The 23,458-nt window shown below is 38.3% G+C and overlaps 2 protein-coding genes across 5 annotated transcripts; both read left to right on the top strand.

The window, feature by feature from the left end:
• The first annotated feature begins 1,155 nt into the window (after positions 1-1,155).
• On the top strand, positions 1,156-22,127 carry zbtb40 (zinc finger and BTB domain containing 40). Of its 4 annotated transcripts, none has more exons than XM_028446625.1 (12): positions 1,156-1,260; positions 2,703-2,900; positions 4,706-5,148; positions 6,707-6,897; positions 12,988-13,180; positions 13,636-13,965; positions 14,040-14,246; positions 15,301-15,465; positions 16,903-17,117; positions 18,311-18,467; positions 19,559-19,806; positions 21,557-22,127. In XM_028446625.1, exons 2-12 carry the CDS (start codon positions 2,749-2,751, stop codon positions 21,761-21,763), a joined length of 2,508 nt encoding a protein of 835 aa, XP_028302426.1. In that variant the 5' UTR covers positions 1,156-1,260; positions 2,703-2,748; the 3' UTR covers positions 21,764-22,127. The 4 variants fall into 4 exon arrangements, with proteins under 4 accessions (XP_028302426.1, XP_028302427.1, XP_028302428.1 ...); XM_028446626.1 differs by having other exon boundaries at positions 1,171-1,260; positions 2,739-2,900; XM_028446627.1 differs by lacking the exon at positions 1,156-1,260 and adding an exon at positions 1,270-1,411.
• LOC114463229 (proline-rich protein 1-like) lies at positions 8,388-10,942 on the top strand. The gene is made up of 2 exons (XM_028446629.1): positions 8,388-9,193; positions 9,852-10,942. Exon 2 carries the CDS (start codon positions 9,941-9,943, stop codon positions 10,706-10,708), a length of 768 nt encoding a protein of 255 aa, XP_028302430.1. The 5' UTR covers positions 8,388-9,193; positions 9,852-9,940; the 3' UTR covers positions 10,709-10,942.
• Positions 22,128-23,458: the final 1,331 nt, after the last annotated feature.

Genomic DNA, 23,458 nt, shown 5'->3' with positions numbered 1-23,458 from the left:
TTCAAGAAATTCCCAAAATAAAGAACAGAAATGAGGAAATGGCCTCCCAGAATAAATGCACAAACTGACTCCAAAAACACACAAAATGACAGAAAAAAACACAGAATGACTCCAAACAACACTAAGAAAAAAAATAGCTGCAAAAATACACAAAACAAAAATATGCAAAGTGACAGCAAAATATACAAAATGACTACACACATTGATAGCCAAAATACACAAATTGATATAAAATATACACAAACTATTTTTTCCTGTGTTAGAGATTAGATAGATAGAAAGTTCGGGCCTCAGTTTAGACAATCACTTTGTCGTTTTGTGTGTTTATCTCTCATTTAGTGTGTTTTTTGTCGTAATTGTTATGTTGTGTTGTATATGTTTATGTTGTATATATTTTTTTCTATCATTTAGTGTATTTTTGTTGCGCTGTAATTTCTGTATTTTCTTAGTTTTGTGTATTTTTGGATTATTGACGTATCCAAGAAATTTGATCATAAACTAAATGTATAAAGTAAGAAATTTGTAGGAAAGCTTGGTTTCTCTGGGTTTAGTGAAGTGGTAATGTGGTTGTCTTTTTTTACATATTAAAAGTTGTATATTAAAAGTTTAATATATATTTTTGTGATATTCATTGTGAGACAATTGAGCTTTGTTTTTTTCTGTATTTTGTCAGGATTATGGTTTTACATTGTTTGAGTTTGGTCAGGTTAAGTTTGGTTAAGAAAATTAAATAAAAGTAAATATTTTTTATGTACAACAACTATGTAAATATTTAAAAATGGAGCCATGTTTTTCAACCTTTTTTGTAATTAGTTAATTATTATTTTTGTTTTGTTTTTTTAATTAAGTTGGTCCAATCTTAACAGCAGAATTTTTTATTTTATTTTATTTTTATTTTTTTTTGAGTGACCTCTGATTATTTGGTTTTTTATTCAGTTTTCTGTTTAGTTCTTGATTGTCAAAGTGTGGTGTATTGTGTTTGTCTTTGTATACTTTGTTAGTGTGGTTGTTTTTTATTAATAGGAAAATTAAATAAATGATTACTAATGATTATAATAAATGTATAAAACAAAATGCGGTTCTCATTTGTTAGATTAAAGAAAAGAAAAATGCAGTCTCCTTTACCGGAAACGTCTTATTTTTTTAAGCCGGATATGTCTGTCGTCGCCATTTTCAAATTTTCCAAGCTTTATTGCGCAGCGAAGTTGTTCACGGAGTCGTTTTAAATAAAGAACCGGACCATTTGAATGACTGAAGAAGGTAAATCACACTGAGCTCTGGGTCCAACCCGACTCTACACGGCCTGGTTCGGCTCCGTGTTTCTTTCGTTGCTAATCCATTTTTCCACATTAGCATGTTAGCTAACAGTGTCTCCAAACACCTTCTGCATTCTGCTCCAAAAAGACCTGTGGTGCGTTTTATTTCACTCAAACCAGAAGCTACCAGGGTTGTTTCCCTTCCAATAAAGTCAGGCACATGTATTAGTCTCTGTGTTAAATATAACTGGGATTTTGTGGAGGATTTAGGGACGTAAGCTAGCTTTAGCCTACGGCTAAGAACGTCCATAGGATTTTAGATTATCCTCTGAGTGCGCGTGCTTCCTTCATCCAATGAAACATTAGATTCACACAAACAATGTCACGTAAAAAAATGTGAATATGCATTAGGTGAGAGATGCGCAAATTTGATGACAAAGTATCTGAGCTGAGGGTCACATGATCAATATTTGTCAGCATTTCTGATATTGACCAACCAGAGCATTAATACAGGACACATCAAAGAGTTTAATCTGATTTTCTATTGATTTTTATGTGTCTTGGGAAACAAGACTTGTAATTTTTTGTCTTATGGTTGTTTTTGTGTAAAATTAATGACATTTTGTGATTTTTTTTTTTTTAAGAGTAATTTTGTGTAGTTTTGTTGTTATTTTTGTGTATTTTTCTGTCCTTTTTTTGTTTTTGCATTTTATTTGTGTGTTTTTGAGTCGTATTGTTTATTTTTTGTCTTATGGCTGTTTGTAATTGTATTTGTATGATTATTGACATTTTGTGATTTAAGAGTCATTTTTCTCAAGATTTGTGTTGTAATTTTGTGTGTTTTTGAAGTTACTTGGTTTTTTTTTCTTCTTTTGTCTATTTTTGTTGTCATTTTGTGTCATACGGCTGTTTTTGTCTGTAATCATTGACATTTTGTGATTTATTTTTGTGTGTTTTAGGAGTGATTTTGTGTAGTTTTGTTGTCATTTTATTTATCTTTTCTGTCCTCTGTGTTTTTGCATTTCATTGATGTGTTTTTGAGTCGAAATGTTTGTTTTTGTTGTTATTTTGCTTGTTTTTGGAATCGTATATATATATATATATATATATATATATATTTTTTAATTTAGTTTCTTATGGCTGTTTTGGTGTATAATTTTTGACATTTTGTGATTTTAGAATTATTTGTGTGTGTTTTTTGGAGTGATTTTGTGTATTTCGCTGTCCTTTTTTGTGTTTTTGCATTTTGTTTGTGTCTTTTAAGTCGTATTGTTTTGTCTTGCTGTCATTTTGCTTGTTTTTCTTTTACGAGAGTGTTTTTAGTCATTTTGTGCATCGAGGGCTGTCAGTTGCTCTTGTCTGCATTGGGTGAATTAATATATTTTATTCTTAACGCCTTTCTGTAACATTACTATTACCCCCCCCCCCCCTTCTCTCTCTCCATAGGAAGCAGAGGACCATTCTACATCTTATAATTTACAGCTGAATTACCATGATGGAGCTTCCTAACTACAGCAGTCAGCTGATGCAGCAGCTGTGGACCCTGAGGAAAGAGGGACATTTCTGTGACTGCACCATCCTGGTTGGTGACAGTCGACACCAGGCCCACAAGCTCGTGTTGGCTGCCTCCAGCATGCTCTTCAGGTGACTCCAGCTTTATGAGAACCACTAACTGTGCACATCACAACCAGGACTTTAGGTTTTTTTTTAGACCACCGTGTGTGTGGAAAAGGTGGTGTAATGGGATTTTAAAAACCATAGAAATTGGTTAAAAGTTGCAAATTAGAGTGGCCAAACATGGATGGGAAAAGTGGTAAAAAGGGTTCAAAGTGTCAATATTGGAACAATTAGTTTAAATTGGTAAATAATGGACATGACAAATCATGAATGTGTTTAAATTGGCAAAAATAGGCATGAAATATGGTGAAAAGAGTTTAAAAGTGACAATAACATATGTGACATTAGGTGGAAAAGTGGTGGAAAAATTGTGCAGAAAAGACATTGAAATGTGATATAGAAGTGTCAGAAATGGGAGTAATGTAGAAAAAATCCATTTAAAGGAGCAAAAATATGGCAAGAAAAAGTGATGAAAATATGTTAAAATATGGTTTGTTTGGTGTAGTTGCAGAAAAATAATAAAAATAAGCAAAAATGGGCTTGAATTGTTAAATAAATATGTTCTTAGTTTCTTGAAGCCATCTGGCGACCAACTGTCCAAGTGCCTCGCGACCCCAAATGTGCTCCTGACCCCAAGGTTGAAAATCCTTGTTGTAAATGACCAAATAATTCAGTTGTAGATACCTCAGTCGTTCCAAATGAATTAATTCAATAAAACTTGAGATCATTTGCAGACCTCACAGTTTTCTCGTGCTTTTATCACTCGACTGCAGTCACAGAAAACTACATTTATGTAAAATTGAGCAAATTCTGACAAAATTGCTCCAAATGACTCACAAAATGAAGACATTTTTAAGTTTAGATTCTGCAGAGACTTATAGTTGTCATTTTAGAGTTACTTTTGTAGTGATTTGTTTAGTTTTGTTGATATTTTGTGTGTTTTTGTTTCTTGTGGCTCTTTTGTATATAAATGATGACATTTTTTATTTAAGAGTTATTTTGGTGTTTTTTTTTTGTTTGGTTTTTTTCATTTTGTTTTTGTGTTTTTCAGTCACATAGTTTATTTTTGTTGTGATTTTGTGTGTTTGTATTGATTTGTGTAATTTTGTTGTGATTTTGTGTGTTTGTATTGATTTGTGTAGTTTTGTTGTGATTTTGCATGTTTGTATTGATTTGTGTCGTTTTGTTGTGATTTTGCATGTTTTACAGTCGTGTATTTTTTTGTTTTGTTTGTTTTTGTCATTGCTCTAAATGCCACAAATCATTGTCACAAAATTAAGAAATTTTGAAGTTTAGATCCTGCAGGGACTGATATTTGTCATTTTAGAGTTGTTTTTGTGTGTTTTTATAGTGATTTGTGTAGTTTTGTCTCTTTTTTAGTTATTTTTGAAGTGATGTTCTTGTGATTTTGTTGTCATTGTGTGTGTTTTTGCATTTTGTTTGTGTGTTTTTCAGTCGTTTTGCTCATTTTTGTTGTCAAATTTGTCACTAAGTTCAGAAAACTTTAAGTTTAGATCCTGTAGGGACTGATATTTCTCATTTTAGAGTTATTGTTGTGTTTTTGTAGTGATTTGTTTAGTTTTGTTGTCATTTTGCATGTTTTTGTCGTCGTGCATTTTTTTGTTTTGTTTTTTTTAGTTGTCATTGCTCTAAATGCCAACAAAAATTGTCATAAAATTGAGGCATTTTAAAGTTTAGATCCTGCAGGGACTGATATTTGTTGTTTCTTTCTTGGCTAATCCCATGTGAGATTAAATTGTCCCTGAATGTAAATGTGTTTAACAGCTCTGGTGTAACAGAAACCTAATGTAACTCTGACTGTGGTCCATCAGGTCTCTCCTGGAAGGCTCTGACACCATCTCTATCGACACGGCGGTGGCCTCCCCCCAGGAGTTCAGCTCCCTGCTGGACATGGTGTACACGGGTAAACTTCCTCTGGGTAAACACAACGTGAGCCGCATCGTGTCTGCTGCCGACAGCCTGCAGATGTTTGACGTGGCCGTGGGCTTTAAGAAGGTCCTCAGCAGCCTGGTGACGCAGCAGCAGCCCCCCACAGTCCAGGTGCTCTCCACACCTACCCCCAACCACAGCCTCATCAACAGAGCCCAGAGTGACAGCCCTCAGACGTCAGAAGCTCCGCCCACTAAGGAAACAACATCAACAGACAGGGAGGAGACGGAGACAAGTGGTGAGATCCAGAAAGAGCAGGACGAGGAGGAGGAGGAGGAGCCATCCTGTAAAAGATCACGTGTGGAGCAGCTTTCTGAGACCTCAGGTCAGTGTCCAGTTGAGTCCAAAATCATCCACGATAACAGTTTTAGCTCATTTTACTCAGAATACTGTAAAGAAAAACAATTATAGATCATAATGATGGAATGAATGAGTGATAGCACACATTTTAAACAATCTCATTTTGGAAATAAGTGAAAAGAAATGGTATTTAAAGTATTTAATGGCTCCCAAATAGATTTATTTATGTAGTTTTTATCATTTATGGTCATCTCCCTCCTGATGTGGAACCAACACTGACCTTTGTATTTTCTGTTCATCTAATCATGTTCTAATCAAGATCATTTCTATCAACATTTTGTGTGTTTTTGTGTCATTTTGTAGTTTTTTGGGGTAATTTTGTGTATCTTGTTGTTGTTTGTCTGTTCTTTTCATTATTCAGTATATTTTTTTCTTATTTTGTTATCGTTTTTGTGTGTTGTTGGTATTATTTGAATTATTATTCTGTCAGTGTGTGTTTTTGGTATCGTTTGGTTGTTTCTTATGTCGTTTTGTATGTTTATCTGTTATTTTGTGTACTTTGTAGTGATCTTGTGTATTTTTCTCTCATTTTGTTGTCGTGTTGCTGGTAATAGTATTTTTCTCTGTTACTCTCTTTTTGACCTATGGTCATGAACTTTGGGTCATGACCGAAAGAACAAGATCACGGGTACAAGCGGCCGAAATGAGTTTCCTCCGTAGGGTGGCTGGGCTCTCCCTTAGAGATAGGGTGAGAAGCTCAGTCATTCGGGAGGGGCTCAAAGTAGAGTCGCTGCTCCTCTGCATCGAGAGGAGCCAGATGAGGTGGCTCGGGCACCTAATTAGGATGCCCCCTGAACGCCTCCCTAGTGCGGCGTTCAGGGCACGTCCCTCCGGAAGGAGGCCCCGGGGAAGACCCAGGACACGCTGGAGAGACTATGTCTCTCGGCTGGCCTGGGAACGTCTCGGGGTCCCCCCGGACGAGCTGGAGGAAGTGGCCGGGGAGAGGGAAGTCTGGGCCTCTCTACTGAGGATGCTGCCCCCGCGACCCGGAAACGGCTAAGCGGGAGAAGATGGATGGATGGATGGATGGATGGACTCTCTTTTTGGTGTCATTTTGTGTATTTTGTTTGTTTTACTATTCAATATATATATATATATATATATATATATATATATATATATATATATATATATATATATATATATATATATATATATATATATATGTTTGTTTTAGTTGTTGTGTCTGTGTGTTGTTGGTATTATTTAAATTACTCTCTGTGTGTGTGTGTGTGCGTCGTTTTGTACGTTTCTGTCTTTTTTTTGTCTGTATTTTGTAGTGATGTGTTTTTCTCTCATTTCGTGCATCTTTGTTGTCGTTTTGTGAGTTGCTGGTGTTTTTTTCTCTTTGTGTAGTGCCATCACCCCATTTGAGAACCACTGCACTATAATGCCCGTGTGTGTGTGTGTGTGTGTGTGTGTGTGTGTGTGTGTGCGTGTGCGTGTGCGTGTGCGTGTGCGTGTGCGTGTGCGTGTGCGTGTGCGTGTGCGTGTGCGTGTGCGTGTGTGTAATGTATACACAGAACCTGAAGGATCCAAACCTTCAAAGAGTGCAGAGATGAAGACGGATAAAGACGTCTGTGAGTCCAGTGAAGCCCCTTCCAATCTGCTGACTCGGTATTCTCAGCTGGTGGAGAGTCTGACGGAGCTGCCCAGTGTGGTGGAGCTTCTGAAGGAGGCAGCAGAGAACGACCTAGATGACCAGAGCCGGCAGGTATGATGGGAGGAAACCTGAGGATGCTTAAAGAGTAACTAAACTCCTGCTTTCTGCTGAGCTGTCACTAGGAGAGAAATTCAAAAAAATGTCTTGATTATGGGCGTTCCTTCTGTAGCAGTAAGACACGCCCACTCTGTGCGCAGAGACAGACAGTAATACACACAATGATGTGATGATTGTGTTTATAAGCTGAAGTTTGTCACTACTACCACACACACACACACAAACACAATGTGAAGCTCACACACAGCCTTACAGACATCACTGAGGGACAAACAACCCTGCTCTCACACACATAGCGATTAGACGGACATACACGTCCGCGCACATGCAAGACAGGCAGGAATACGCTCATAGCATGATGTGTCTGTAAATACACACACAGCACGTTGAACCCTCTGATTAGACCAGAATCTGATCTTTATAGAAGCACAGAGTCACAAACATCACCGCACACGGAACACAGTGGACTTCCTCATTGCCTGTCAATCAATGCTCACTGAGGGCTGTGATTTCCGGTAAAATGTCAACACAGCAGAAAGCCGGGATCAGAAATGAATCAGATTCTACAAAACTTTCCTTCACGGATTTGCCAAAATTAGCTTTGTCGACGCGGCAAGAGTTGTGGAAGAAAACTCTGTCACCAAGAAAAAGAAACCGGATAAAGGATAAAAAATTTTCCACGAAAAGTTTGTCCATAAGTATCAAGGTAAGTAACGTTAGAGAGCAATCAGTCTAACTGTTACTGAACTGTGAACTAGAATGACAAATCATTAGTGTGTCCGCTACAAAACAACATAGCTAGGGAATTAGGCACAGTGATATGAGGCAATTAATGCTGTTTACGCCTTTAATTTAGCTGTGGAAAAATATTGACAAACTGGTACAGTGATTGAAGAAAACACACCACTTTACCATTAACACATCACGTTAAAGGTCCCATGTTTAGCTAAATGGACTTTTCTGTGCTTTAAACATGATAAAGGTCTATTATGGCTTCATACACATGCCCAAAGTGTTTTTTTCATTGATTCCATCAATCATTAGTCATAGGGTGATTTACTCCTTTCTTACTACAGGGTGAGCACAAACACCTCGCTGCAATTTAATGACTCGTTCCAACTTTGATGACAAATTTGACGCGGCACTGAGCTGGAGAAGCCGCGCCTCCAGGAAGCTCTCTGCCGTGATTGACAGGTAAACAGACACGCCCACGAAGGTGAGCATTTCAGTGTCCTTCGCGCAGTGCTATGTATGTATTTTCTGCAGTCTATGTATGTACCGGTGAATGCCCCGCCCCCACGCTCTGTGTTTATAAAGCAGTATGAGCTCAGCTACAGAGTGGGTGGGAGGAGGGTGGGTCGTCCTCTGGCCCTACGTCACCATACGAAGAGGAGAAAGTCAGTGTCTCGTCTATAGACACGCCCACTCATGAATATGCGTAAGTAGGACGTAATTCAGCCTGTTTGTGTAGAGTTGATCAGAAAATTACTTTTCAGATGTTAAAACTCTGGAAAACAGGTGAGTTTGGGAAAATAAACCTAAAATTCTATGTTTTTGGGATTCTTAGAACAAATGGAGATGATGGTGAAAAATAGCATGATATGAGACCTTTAACTTTAAAGGAGGTGGAATTTCTTACCTGTGTAATAATGGTCCAGTTTCAAAGCTTTCTTTGCAATGTCTTTTACCTTGACTCCTACCGACGTTAACGGCTGCCGTGTTTGCTCATACACAGACTCCCTTTTTCCTTTAGAGGTGTTATCATTCCAGAAAAAAGGCCAGGGACACACTCTGGTTTCAAGTGGCGAACAGTGATCCCCAAGACGTAGTCTTCTGGTGTGAAGTGTCTGCTGCAGACATAAAGTACTCCCCTTTTTAATCGTAAACGTTGGTCCTTCATCCCGCCAAATAGCCAGAACCCATTGTGGTCTAGCTTCACCGTTAACAGGTATTTCCGTTACAAAATACGGAAGTTGTGAGAAAGGTCTATATACAGTAAGTAAGCAGGACACGGCCTTTGTTTGAAATTATGTTTGGGTTGAGTCTAGGAAATGATACCTATGTCATCATTTATTTCTATTTACAACTTCTAAAGCTAGAAAGAATGAGTTTTAATGATATTTTATTGTCCTACAGACCAACATCACAACCTTTCGCGAAGGCACAAACCCGGAGCTTAAGGGACTGGGACTGGACACTTACCAGTGCCCATTTTGCCAGAAGGTTGGGCCATACCACAACCTGGTGCCTCATTTACAAGGCCACAAGAGCGTGTGTGTTAAATATGGAGGTATGTCCATCTAAATAATCACTAGAGATTGGAATTAATAAGATTTTAATGACACCAATGCCATTATCGATTCCCCTTATTGATCTGATTCTTTATCAATTCATGACTCCGAGTTAGGCAAGTGCATGACATGCCTGGGTATTGATAAGCTCCAATACATATATTGGTTCCATATTGTCTTGATTTCCCATCTCTAATTGTCGTTCTGCATGATAATTAGCGATTAATATGCAGCGTCATAATTAGAAGTCTCATATGCCCCGAAGCTCATCACCATAGACATGCCTCCTGCTCTCAGAGCAGAGAAAACAGTGATTTTGAGACCTAATTTCATATATTTGGCAATGTTTTTAATCATTCAAATTAATTAATAACACATGTTTCCATGACAAACTCTGAACACACATTCATTATTGCTTTACACAGACTTTTATGTTGTTGAGCAATGTGTAGACCTACTTTTCTTCCACACAGAAAATTGATAAGGAATTGGACCAAGAAGTAGAATTGATAATGGCATTGATATCAATAAAATCGGATATGTTCTGACATAGTTATTCCTCTGAAAATGTTGTTTATCAATGCATGTATGTGCAAAACTGTTTTTGAAATACATCTTTCGTGTTTTCTGAATAGATTTTTCCTGTCATTCTTTAAGGATATAACGTCTACAAATGCCACCTGGGTTGTGTGGCCAGCAGTCATTATCATTGTGGCTTTTGCCCCAGAATTATTATTAGAAAGGAGATGTTCTTCAATCATTTTAAGAAGTGCTTATGTCTACACCAAGCAATGGCAGTGACTGTTCCACCAACGTTGCCATCAGAGACCATGGGTCCACCAACGTTGCCATCAGAGACCATGGGTCCACCAACGTTGCCATCAGAGACCATGGGTCCACCAACGTTGCCATCAGAGACCATGGGTCCACCAACGTTGCCATCAGAGACCATGGGTCCACCAACGTTGCCATCAGAGACCATGGGTCCACCAACGTTGCCATCAGAGACCATGGGTCCACCAACGTTGCCATCAGAGACCATGGGTCCACCAATGTTGCCATCAGAGACCATGGGTCCACCAACGTTTCCATCGGAGACCATGGGTCCACCAACGTTGCCTGCAGAGACCATGGGTCCACCAACGTTGCCTGCAGAGACCATGGGTCCACCAACGTTGCCATCAGAGACCATGGGTCCACCAACGTTCCCATCGGAGACCATGGGTCCACCAACGTTGCCTGCAGAGACGGTAGTTTCTGAAACTTGTCCAATAGCTCCAGCAGCAGCAGTGACAGCCCCCAAAATATTGCTGTCAAAGCGCAGAAAAACCAGATGTTTTTGCAACTTGGTACTGCAAAAAAAGAACCTGAAAGTGCACATTCAGAGACAACACTCATCAAAAGACATCACAGCAAATCACTATCCACAGGACAGTAAGCCTGACCACATGTACAGCAAGAGGCCTTACAGCTTTCCTCCCAAAGACAAAGTCAGTGTGATTGAAGATGTTTAGCATCAGAACACATCCAGTGTTTAAAGCTGTGCTCTCATTCATGTCTTTGTGTGTCTTGATGAAGGAAAATATCAGGATGGCCCCAGGTCTTGCAGCCCAAGATGATGTGGTCACCACTGACGTTGTGACCCTGGATGATGATGATAATAGTAATAATAATGCATTGGATTTTATATAGTGCTTTATCATAGACACTCAAAGCACTTTACAGAATTAAAGCGTTGTCCTTTAACTCCACACTTAGTGGTGGTAATCTACTATTGTAGCCACAGGTGCTCTGGGCAGACTGACAGAAGCGAGGCTGCCATAGTACGCCATCGGCCCCTCCGACCACTCACTCACACACTACATTCATACTCGGCAATGTGGGGGAAGTGCCTTGCCCAAGGACACAATGACAGATACCACTGGACCGACTGTCCCCCACTGTGGAAGCTGGAATTCTCAGTGGTCTCCATCCATCTACTAACCAGGCCCAGACCTGGTGAGCTTCAGAGATCTAACGAGATCTGGAAATGTCAGGCGTTGATGTGTGTTGTGAATTTTCCTGTTGATAATAAAGGATCACAAGTCAATGTCTTTTGACTTTGTGTATTTTATTGCAAATTATTAAAGTTATTTTATCAGAAAGGGGCAATCGGCTATAGAGGTGACATCAATCACGAATGCATCAAAAAATTCCCGGGGCAGTCCCAGTTGCAGAACATGTTTATAGATTCACAGGATATAGTGTAGGTATATTGCATACTATATATCAGATTGTCAATCGAATCAAACTGCCTTGTCGCCTGAGCCACATCCGCCCCATTAAGATGTTTACATTACAAGTAAGTACAAATCAAAAAGAACAGAATCTAGAATCATGACATCTTTCTGGCAATTAAGAAAACATTTACAGTGTGTGTAATTTTCATTTCCTTGCAATTTTGTAAAGTGTCTGACTCACTGGAAATAGAATGCTAATGATTCCACATAACATATATTTGATTAATTTAGGATTTTTACAGTCTAATGGAAATCACTTTTCATTCAATAAAATACTAATGGATTCCCATACATTTCTTAACTCTTGTAGGGATTGATTGAGGGTCTTTCAGGATTCACAAAGACCTATTGGGAACCCTATTTTTCTTTTGTCATCTGCAATAAAATTCCTTTGGATACCTATGAAACCAATTCATTTTGAAATCTACAACATGACATAAATGTGAAAATTTTCAATTGTGGCAGGGCTATCACAGTAATATATATATATATATATATATATATATATATATATATATATATATATATATACTCCTGATCAAAATCTTGAGACCAGTTGACAAATTACAAGAATTTAAATTTTTCACTCTTGGGTTTTAAGAAGGTTCTAAGTAGATTTTCAAGATGCAAAAAGAAGAAAGGGGATGAGCGCTCGTGGGGCGGGCTGGCAGGCGATGGGGGGGTGGAGGGGTGGGAGAGCGAGCTGAGCTCACCGGGTATAGTGACGGAGTGCATGTGGGGCGGAGAGTGTACACGTTTTCACACCAAAGAGGATGACCTCATCAGAATCAGCATGGAGGTGCCAGAACTGATGGACTATGATGCCAGGCCAGATGTTCAGCTGTGGTTTTCCCAGACAGGGGAGAGGGTTAGGAGACCCCACTATAAGATCTGAACCATATGAATTGAATTCCAAGGGGTAAAGCAATGCAAATGATAAGTTTGTTATGCTACTGTTAACTTAATTTAAGTACAGCCAGTTAAGTCAACTATTCATCAGGATGCATGGCTTGGAAAAAAAAAAAGGTGCGACCAAATTCTGTGCTGGTGCGACCAACTGAGAAAGTTAGTAGTACCAGTGCCACCACTGAAAAAGTTAGTGTAGATCCCTGCAAGGATGGCTACGTTCACACTGCAAATACAATTGTTTTTGCCCCTATGCGACCTGTATCTGATCTTCTTATTGCAGTCTGAATGACTCAAATACGATTTTTTTTCTAATGCAACCCAGGTCATAAATCCAATACGTATGCAATCTTTTGCCATGTGACTGCAGTGCGAGTGGCCAGGTCACATTTATTAATGACCAAAGCGGATTTAATGCACGTTGGATACGTTGATGTCATTATTAACAGCTGTAGGAGCTGTGAGAGCTGTGAACTGTCCTCTGATCACCATGGATCAGACAGGGAGAGGCTTGAAGCATCCACTGTTGATACAATTCCTTTTCTGCACAAAAACATGGATTATCCTTATACTTCCTACGTGAATAGACCCTCGTTTGTCTCTCTCAGATCGTCTGTCAGTGCTGTGAGGAGTCAGAGCCTCGCTCCGTGTTGGAGAAACTCTTCAGTCTGACGGAGGAGGGACAGATGAGTGAGGACTCACTACTAAAGCTGCTCCGCACGGTGGAGCAGAAAGCCCCGTCCACCTCACCCTCTGAGGGGGAGAAGGACGGACCTCAGCCAGCAGGAGACCAACCTGCAGGTAAACATTAGCTGCTCCTCGTGGTTCAGGGCCTCTCTGTTAAAAAGATCCTCCACTGTTTTTACAAGTTTGGCCTAAAATCTTTTAAATGTCCTTATTAGTAGATCTATGTCTAACTAAACACATTATTATGCACCATATTCATTTAATTGCCTTTTAAAAATCGGATTACTTTACAGTTTTAGAGCCTGTGTTCCTCCATCTTGAAATCACGTGATTGATGATGTCACACGGCCCCACTGCCTGTAAACATCCCATTGTTTTCTACTCATTCAGCCTGATTTTTAGGTCAGATTTAGAGCAACCAAAAGCAGCACAAGTTGAGTTGTTATTTTGACTGAAAAAGCTGCTAAATGATCTAAAACAGTAAAAACAGTCGAGGGTCTCTTTTAAATCAGTTTGTGAGTTTTTTGTAGAAAATGAGATGATAAGATGTTTATTTCTCCATCTTGAAGTGAACTCAGAGACAGAAACAAACATAAAAATAGAAGAATCGCCAAAAGAGGATGGAGAGGAAGAGAAGAGTAAAGATAGCGCTGAGGAAGAGGAGTCGTCTTCCTCTCCTCCCTCCTCCCTCTCCTCTCCCTACGTCTGTCGCCTCTGTAAGAAGACGTTTAACTACAAGTGTCGCCTACTGGCCCACGCCAAGCGCTGCCCCAAGGCTAAAGAGGCCCCGCCCTCTGACAGCTCCACGGCCAATCGCAAAGCTCTACTGCGCCGGGGGACACGGGCCAAAAAGAGGGCGGACTGTGACTTGTGTGGGCGCTCTTTCGCCCACCCCTCAGGTGAGCCCCGTTAAGTCCTGAAACACGTGCTTTTTAATCCTTTCGTCTGATGGAATGTGTTTTACGTTCTTCAGGAATGATTTACCACAAACGCACGGAGCACTACGAGGAAAAGCCGTTCATCTGCGATAAATGCGGCGCCAAGTTTGGAGCCAACTCGTCTCTGAAGAACCACATGCGTCTGCACACCGGAGAGAAACCATTCCACTGCAAACACTGTGACATGAGCTTCACCGTGGCCGCTGCTTTAGCCTACCACACCAAGAAGAAGCACTCTGAGGGTAAAGAAAAGGACTTGCAGCATGCTTTCAGAGCACCGTTACCATGACTACCAGCTGCACTTTACACTAACCATACATATTAAAAATTAAACTTTAAAGCAGACATTGGCAATTGGCGGTCTGGGTGCCATGTGAACAAGTAAACGCACAAAATGACTCCAAACATGAAAGGTGACAGAAAGATACACAAAAAACAGCAAAAATCACACAATATCACTACAGAAATAGACGAGAATAATAAAATAATATACATACACAAAATGACAACAAAAACACAAAACGTCAACTAAAACACACAAAATTAATCTAATAACACACAAAAGTAATCTAAAAAAACACAAAATGAATCTAAAAACACAAAATGAATCGAAAAATACAAAAGATCATGACTAAAATACTAAAAAAATAACTAAAATTCACAAAATTCCTTAAAAATTACTCAAAACCATGACAAAATGAGAGAAAAATAAAAAATGACAAAAACGCAAAAGATCATGACTAAAATACTAAAAAAAATAACAACTGAAATTTACAAAAAACACACAAAACCGTGTAGAAATAAAAGAAAAACACAAAACGACAACTAAAAACACATTTATCGAAAACACAAAAGATTATGACTAAAATACAAGAAAAATAACAACAAAAATTTCAAAAACACACAAGACCATGACAAAATGAGAGGAAAATAAAAATGACAACAAAAACACTAAAGAACAACTACTAAAACACAAAATTAATCTAAAGACACAAAAGATCATGACTAAAATACTGGAAAAGTTACAACTACAACTCACAAAATTACTTAAAAAACACACAGAACTGTGTAGGAATAAGAGAAAAATAAAAAAAATTGCAACAAAAACTCAAAACGACAACGAAAATCTAAGTAGACAAAACCCTTAGTTTTTTTCTTACATGCCAGTTTTTATGATGCGACTTCAACCTATGTTTTTTGTTAAAAAGATGGGAATGATGTGGTTACTGTACGGAGGAATGTTTCTCCCTATAAGCCCTGACTGACCTTTTGTTTGTTTGTTTGTTTGTTTAACAGGGAAAATGTATTCATGTCAGTATTGTAAGGCGGTGTTTGCCCAGTCCATCGAGCTGACTCGTCATGTGCGTAAACACACCGGGGACCGACCGTACGTGTGTCGGGAGTGTGGGAAAGGATACAGCCAGGCCAGTGGGCTCACCATCCACCTGCACACGTTCCACAGTAAGAACCTGATCTTCATCTATTAGGAAGGCTGAGTTTGTTACTGGGTCGGTTCAATAAATGTCCAAGGCACTTCAGTCTCAAAAGATTCTGAAAATTTTACCAATTGTTCTGTGACTATTCAATAGTTACAATGTAATTATTTAGCTTGATCTGATTAATACTTTTTGAGATCTGGACAATTAAGTAGGGGGGTGTGTCTTTATTTTTTTTCCATTTTCATCTTCCAATATGTCAAGAACTCCATCACATATAAAGGTAAATATGGTAGAGTAATAAGCTCCACCCACTCTCTCAGAATATAGAAATAGATCTGCTATACATCCTATCTGGTGGACATGTCAGCTCCTCTAAATAGTGACAAAGTCAGTGTGTGTTTGGGTCTGGAACATGTTTGGGTCTGGAACATGTTTGGGTCTTCAGTAAACTACTTATATATATGTCTCAGCTCCCTGTAATGTGATCAGCTTAGAGCTATGAACATAGACTGTTTACATCACTAATGATTAATCACAGATATGCATTGGTTCTAGACTCGCACGCTATGGAAATATGAAAATACACTTTTTGTTATTTTCATTTGTCCATAACTGCATGTGGGAATGTAAGAAAACATCTCATCTGTTTTAATTTATAGTATAAATGTTACTTTTTGTTGGGCTATAAAACAATTTTTCTTTATAAGTCTTATTCATTTTTATTTGAGATCCCAACTTTGGGTTATTTCACAACTCACGGGTATTTAAAATCCTTTACATGAGGTTATTGTAGTTTTTTGAGACCGAAGTGTTTGGGTATTTGTTAAACTGACATGGAATGACCTAATGACAAAAGAGCTTTATGTTTGATTAACTCTCATGCTGTGTATGTGTGTGTCTAGCGTTTCTCATGCTGTGTATGTGTGTGTCTAGTGTTTCTCATGCTGTGTATGTGTGTGTCTAGTGTTTCTCATGTTGTGTTGTGTATATCTAGTGTTTCTCATGTTGTGTTGTGTATATCTAGTGTTTCTCATGCTGTGTATGTGTGTGTTTAGTGTTTCTCATGCTGTTGCGTGTGTGTCTAGTGTTTCTCATGTTGTGTTGTGTATATCTAGTGTTTCTCATGTTGTGTTGTGTATATCTAGTGTTTCTCATGCTGTGTATGTGTGTGTCTAGTGTTTCTCATGTTGTGTATGTGTGTGTCTAGTGTTTCTCATGTTGTGTATGTGTGTGTCTAGTGTTTCTCATGCTGTGTATATGTGTGTCTAGTGTTTCTCATGTTGTGTTGTGTATATCTAGTGTTTCTCATGCTGTGTATATGTGTGTCTAGTGTTTCTCATGTTGTGTTGTGTATATCTAGTGTTTCTCATGCTGTGTATGTGTGTGTCTAGTGTTTCTCATGTTGTGTATGTGTGTGTCTAGTGTTTCTCATGCTGTTGTGTGTGTTTCTTTTTGTCAGAAATGTCCGACCCCAGCGACTGTCAGAAGTGCAGTCTGAGCTTCCTGACGCTGGAGGAGCATCAAAAACACATCGAGGAGTTTCACTCCAAGGACTTCCACAAATGTCCCACCTGCAGCAAAGTGTTCACCAGCGCTGCCCTGCTGGAGAAACACAAGATGACACACACTGGAACCAAACCTTTCCGCTGTGAGCTTTGCAACAAGTCCTACCAGGTTTGTTACAGACAGTCTTTTTTAATCAGAGCTGTTTGTCTCATGTTACTGAAACTTTTAAAGCAGCGCTGCATGTTGTACTGAGTAATCCTCCAGCTCTACTTAGGGACAAAAACAAACTATTCTTCACATCTAGCTGTGATAAAGCTAAAGCAACAAGACATTAGCTCTCAGGAAACAGGAAGGAGAAAAAATACACTTACTGTATGTCACATAATGCTAATTTAACTCATTTTGTGTGGCCCCCCAAAGTACGTGTACAAAAGACAAAAAACTGCAATATTCAAAATTACTCCAGAAACACACAAGATGGCTACAGAAAAATATACAAAAATGCAAAAATAAAAAACATTTACAGAACTGCAACAAAAATAGCAGAAAAATATACAAAACTGCAAAAAACATAAAAATAACAAAATAAGATACAAAACTAAACTGCAACAAAAATACTGAAAAATATACAAAAAATACACAAAGATAACAGAAAAAAAAACTGCAAAACTTACAGAAAAATAGCAGAAAAATATACAAAAGTGCAAAAAAAATACACAAAAACAACAGAAAATTATACAAAACTGCAGAAAACTATTTTTTGTTTTTACAAAACTGCTACAAAATACACAAAATGACTCCTGAAACACACAATACAACAACAATAACACAAAAGGAGAAGTAACACACTTTGGAAGACATTTATATGCCATTAATAAGCATACTGTAGGTCAAAATGTATGGACCCGCATTTATGGGGAAAATCATGAATAAATGTGCAATCCAGATCGGATCCAGAGGAAACTCAGTGGAATAATTAATAAACCAACCGGACATAACTGAGTCAAATTTCATAAAGATTGGTCAATTATGAACCGAGAGGTTTTCACTCCAAAAACACACAAGAGGAATATATAAATACACAAATCTAACAGAAAAAATATACAAATTGGCAACAACAAAAAATACACAAAAATGACTCCAAAAACATGCAAAACAAACAAAATGAGAAATAATATACACAATGACAACAAACACACACAAACTTTTTTGTCTTCTGTTAATGCTCTGATTGGTATTTATTCAAATATTGTTTTTCTCACTTTGGGTTTTGTCTCTGTCCAGCTGTGCAGCATGGTTACATTTACATCTGACTCACGTCTGCCCCTCTCTACCTTTTATTGATGTCATCGTTGTCATAGCAACTGTCTGGCCTGTGGTACCATAACCGGACAAACCACCCAGACGTGTTTGCCAGCCACACCCGACAGCTGAAGACTCTGGTCCAGTGTGACGTCTGCTTCAAGTTCTTCCCCAGTGCTGCTAGTTTAGTACAACACCAGGCTGCTGAGCACCAAGGTATCTACTGTATATACGTCTATATATATATATATATATATATACACAGGCTGCTGAGCACCAAGGTATCTACCGTATATACGTCTATATATATATATATATATATATATACACAGTATGCTGAGCACCAAGGTATCTACCGTATATACGTCTATATATATATATATATATATATATATATATATATATATATATATACACACAGTATGCTGAGCACCAAGGTATCTACTGTATATACGTCTATATATATATATATACACAGTATGCTGAGCACCAAGGTATCTACCGTATGTACATCTGTGTGTATATATAACTATATATGACTGATATTCAATATGTTGCTATTTTACAACTTGTTTTGCTGATAACTAATATTGATATTTCAGTCCCCACATTCAAATGCAGTGATTATCTAGTTTCTGTAGTGCAAAATAAGAAAAATGCTTCAACTTACGTAATTAAAACACTTATGGCTCTATTCTCCTGTCTCGATTTAAGCGCAATTTTGCGCGCCTGCAGTTACGCGTTTCTCTCCTACGCGTATTCCCTGGTCCTCTGACAGCTTGTTTCACTCTGTAGTGGATCAAACTGTGACTTTACGTTGGACATAGTATGAAAATAGTTGAATCACTGTGACCAACGTGGACAGAAGTCTGTGTCTGTCAGAGTTTTAATTCATCACACAGCAGCAGCTGAGTGATCACAGCTGCTGCTGTGTGACGCACGAGTCTGTGTGGCTTCAAATGTAACTAATGTAACATATTTTTAGTGTAATATAATGTTTCACCTTATGGGGGCGCTGCACTTATTCCAGGGTTAGAAGAACGTAAGAGGAAAAGGACTTACACACACCGGAGAATGCACGTAATGCCAGATTTGAATGTGAACACCCACATTTCAGGGCTGCTCCGCCCACAATGCATAACTGGGAGAATAGCACGCAGCCAAAAACAGAAAGTATTTTTATCAGATCCAATCATTCTGGGTCATAGATATGTATGACAAAAACATCAAAATGTTTGGAAATCAATAATTTGAGTGAATAATTCTACTTAGAGATCATTAATCATCTCTCCTCGTTTGTCCCTCAGGCTCTAAGGTGTCGGTGGGTCACTGTCCCTTCTGTCCAGCGGTGCTGGGGGGAGACGAGGAGCTGCAGGAGCACATCAGCAGTCAGCACGTGAGTCAGGGAGGAGAGGTGTTCAGCTGCCTTCTCTGTTCCTTGGTCTGTTCCTCTCAGATGGATCTACAGGAACATCTAGTGACCTGTCACTTAGAGAACCAGCAGCAGCAGCAGCAGGAGAACAAGGAGGGGGAGCAGGCCTCCATCTCATACACGGTACCACCACACACACACACACACACACACACACACACACACACACACACACACACACACAGGAAATACATTTACATTCAGTTTTTATGAGAAAATTGATCATTGTTCCATTTTGTGCAGTTACTAAAGCATTCTTACTTTTGTTTAAAACTTTAAAGTCTGTGTAAAGCAGAAATAAATGTGTTATGAGTTTTTCACACCACAGAAACGTGTCACTGACACTGAGACACATGTGAAAGATGAAAAAAACGTTAAGTATATAAAAATACGTCTCAAAATCATAAAAAAACAAGCACTTCTCTTTGCTCTGAAACGCTGGGGGCGTGTCATTTAGAGGCGCTGGTACCACGCCCACGTGCGGGAAGGGCACCGCCTCCGTGTACTGTGTCTATGGGAGAGAGCAGTGTGAAAGGGGCTCCAGTGTTGATACTGCTTCTCCCATTGGTTTTCCAAAAGTGCTCAGATTGGACCAAATGATGTGTCAGCAGAAAGGACTAAATATGTGCATCTCTCCTGGGTAGAGTCAGAACTGTGCCCACTAGAGGAGGAACAAAAAAAAAGTGCTCATTTCATTGAAAATGTAGCACCAGCGGACGCGTTTTATTCCCTGAGTCTCAATATGAGGTTTGTCTTCAGCTAGGGGCCGAATTGCGTCTGCTGGAGGACGCAGAAGTTTGGTGTGCTTCAGCAGCAGGGTCGGGTTTATGCTAATGATGGCTACGTTACGTAACGTGGCTATGATTTCTGACCCGCCCATTAAATCCTGAACACAGACATCAGAAACACAGTTTGTGAATCCTTGCTCCATAATTACATTATAAATGGTTTAATGGCTTTTTACATGTTTTAAGGAAAACATTTATGACCTATTTGATGTGTTTAAAAGAAAATGCTTTACACGGTCTTTAATGTTCAAATAAATGAACACAACACTGCCATCAAATCCACACAAGCACAAAAAGAACCAAATCTGCTAGCAAGTAGTTAGCGAACATCATAAATGTAGATATTAGAATTGAGAAAAAGATACGATCTGATGTGATTTCTTCTGTTTGTGACCTTGTTATTAGTAACACATTAAACAGAATTTATGTTGTATACTTGACAATAGTACACATACCCTTTAATTAATCATAGCTACTGCGCAGCGATGGTCGGGGCCAGGCAAAACAGGACAGCAGCCATTAGCATTTAAAGGCATATTTTAAACAAACACAAAAAATGTAAATACACACATATTGCATCCAGACAGCATGGAGATGTTGGTCATTTATATTTAACAATGATTTATTGGCTTTATACAGTAAGTGATAAACTTGTTTTGACTCCGATTGTTGAAATGAAAAAAATTCAAAATGCTGTAAAAAAATTCAGGGTTGTTTTTTTTTTTTTTTAGATTAAATTCTGAAAATTCTCATATTTTTATTTTTCAAACTTCATTTAAAATGACTCCAAAATGTGTCTTCTTTTTTTATGAACATTTAACATGTATTAAGCAGGAATTTGAAATATAATTTGAAATAAAGAGGATATAAGTTTAATAGTTTTAGTTTTTGATAATACAGAGTGATGAACTTTATAACTTTAAATGTATCAAAGTTTCTTCAGTATTGATGCGACACTTTGGTGGAAGTTGTAAATCTTTAGCACACGTGGTTGATTTGTTATGAATTTTCAAATGTAAAACAGATTGATGCTGACTCCTCCCCTTTAGTGACATCACTGCTGCTGATCTCTTCTGTCCAATCAGGTGGTGTCTGCTGAGGCGGCGAGGAACGGATGTGAAGGGGCGGGGCCTGTGGTGCTGCCTGAGGAGCAGAGGCAGCGTGTGCTGGTGGCGTTGTCGGGGGGGACAGAGGAGGCGGGGCCTGCTGAGCTAGTGGAGGTTAATATGTACGAGCTGCTCAATAACTCTGTTACTTTCATATGTGAGGATAGACACGCCCCCTCCTCATGAACTATGATCAACATCAATGTTTGACTCTTGGTTATTGATCTTTGATCGATCAACTAAGAAGTTTAGATTAATCTGATCAGGTGACACACATGGAAATAAAACGTCTGAATTAATCCGTCGTACGAGAAGAAAAGCTTAACTCCACTAATACATCAAGTCATGTGTCAAACTCGAGGCCTGGAGGCTAATACCGGCCTTACAGAGCAGGGGTTCTCAACCTTAGGGCCGTGAGACATTGGGAGGGCGTCGCCAGATGCCTTTAAGAAATTAAGAATATATTTTTTTAACAATTTGAGCCCATTTATGCTTATTTTTACCCTTTTTCTGAAAATACACCAAATTTATATATTTTAACACATTGTTTCTTGCCATATTTTTGTTTTGTTTTTTTTATGTATTTTTGCTACATTTCTCCCATTTCTGACACTTCTACATCACATTTCAATGTTTTTTCATCACTTATAAACACTTTCTACCATTTTTACACCTAATGTCACATGTTGAGCCATGTCTTCTGTTTTCGGGCCACTCTAAATTGCAACTTTGAACCCATTCTATTTTTGATTAAAACCAGGATTTCCATCTTTAAGATGACTATAATAATAATAAACGTTCCTGGATAACAGTGGATATTATTCAGATGAATAAATAAATGTGGTTATCACAGATTCATAGAACAATGGACCATCATTTTACTGACTTTATGGATGGACCCCAAAAATCTCTCCCCTTTATTCCCCCTATAGATGGTCCTGTCTCCACATGACAAAGATGGTGGAAAAGGTTATAAAATGGGATTTTAAAAACCACAGAAATTGGTTAAAAGTTACAAATTAGAGTGGACAAAAATGAACAGAAAGAGTGGTTAAAAAAAGGGTTCAATGTGTCAATATTTGGAACAATTAGTTTAAACTGGCAAATAATGGGCATGACAAAACGTAAATGTGGTTAAATTGGCAAAAATAAGAATGAAATATGGTGAAAAGAGGTTAATGGTGACAATAATGGGTCAATATATGTGACATTAGGTGGAAAAGTGGTGGAAATGGAAATATATTTGTAGAAAAGGCATTGAAATGTGATGAAGAAGTGTCAGAAATGGGAGTTATGTAGCAAACAATACATTAAAAGGAGCAAAAATGTGGCAAAAAAAAGTGATGAAAATAGGTTAAAATATGATGAGTTTGGTGTAGTTGTAGAAAAACGGTAAAAATAAGCAAAAAATGGGCTCAAATTGTTAAAAAAAAATATACTCTTAGTTTATATTATATATAATATTATTGTCCCATGTACTTTATTATTTAAATATCATTTATGTGTAGAAATGCGAACTTGGGCAATATTAATGTTGATAATTCTTTTTTTCTACCAATAATCTGTGGGTCACTTCAGATCAAAGTGGTCTATATTTATATATAAACACCCCTTCATTAAATCATTTCACTGTTGCAAAATACACTCAAACACTCTTTTTTTATTGTCTTTACATAATAGTAAAAACCAAGTCTTCATTGCATTGTTTCGTTCACACACAGAACATCCTTTGATTTTTAAAGTAACCTTTAAAGTGTAAGTACACGCCCAGTTAAGACACGCCCAGTCACAGCAGCCCCGCCCTCACAGCGCTGCACAGTTCCACGTGGAGTTGTCAATCAATGCTCACTGAAGCAACCAGTCCCTCCTACCATGTTTTAT

The sequence above is a fragment of the Gouania willdenowi genome, chromosome 5 (assembly GCF_900634775.1).
Source record: "Gouania willdenowi chromosome 5, fGouWil2.1, whole genome shotgun sequence".
NCBI classification, from domain to species: Eukaryota; Metazoa; Chordata; class Actinopteri; order Blenniiformes; family Gobiesocidae; genus Gouania; species Gouania willdenowi.
This window is presented reverse-complemented; position numbering and strand designations above follow the sequence as displayed.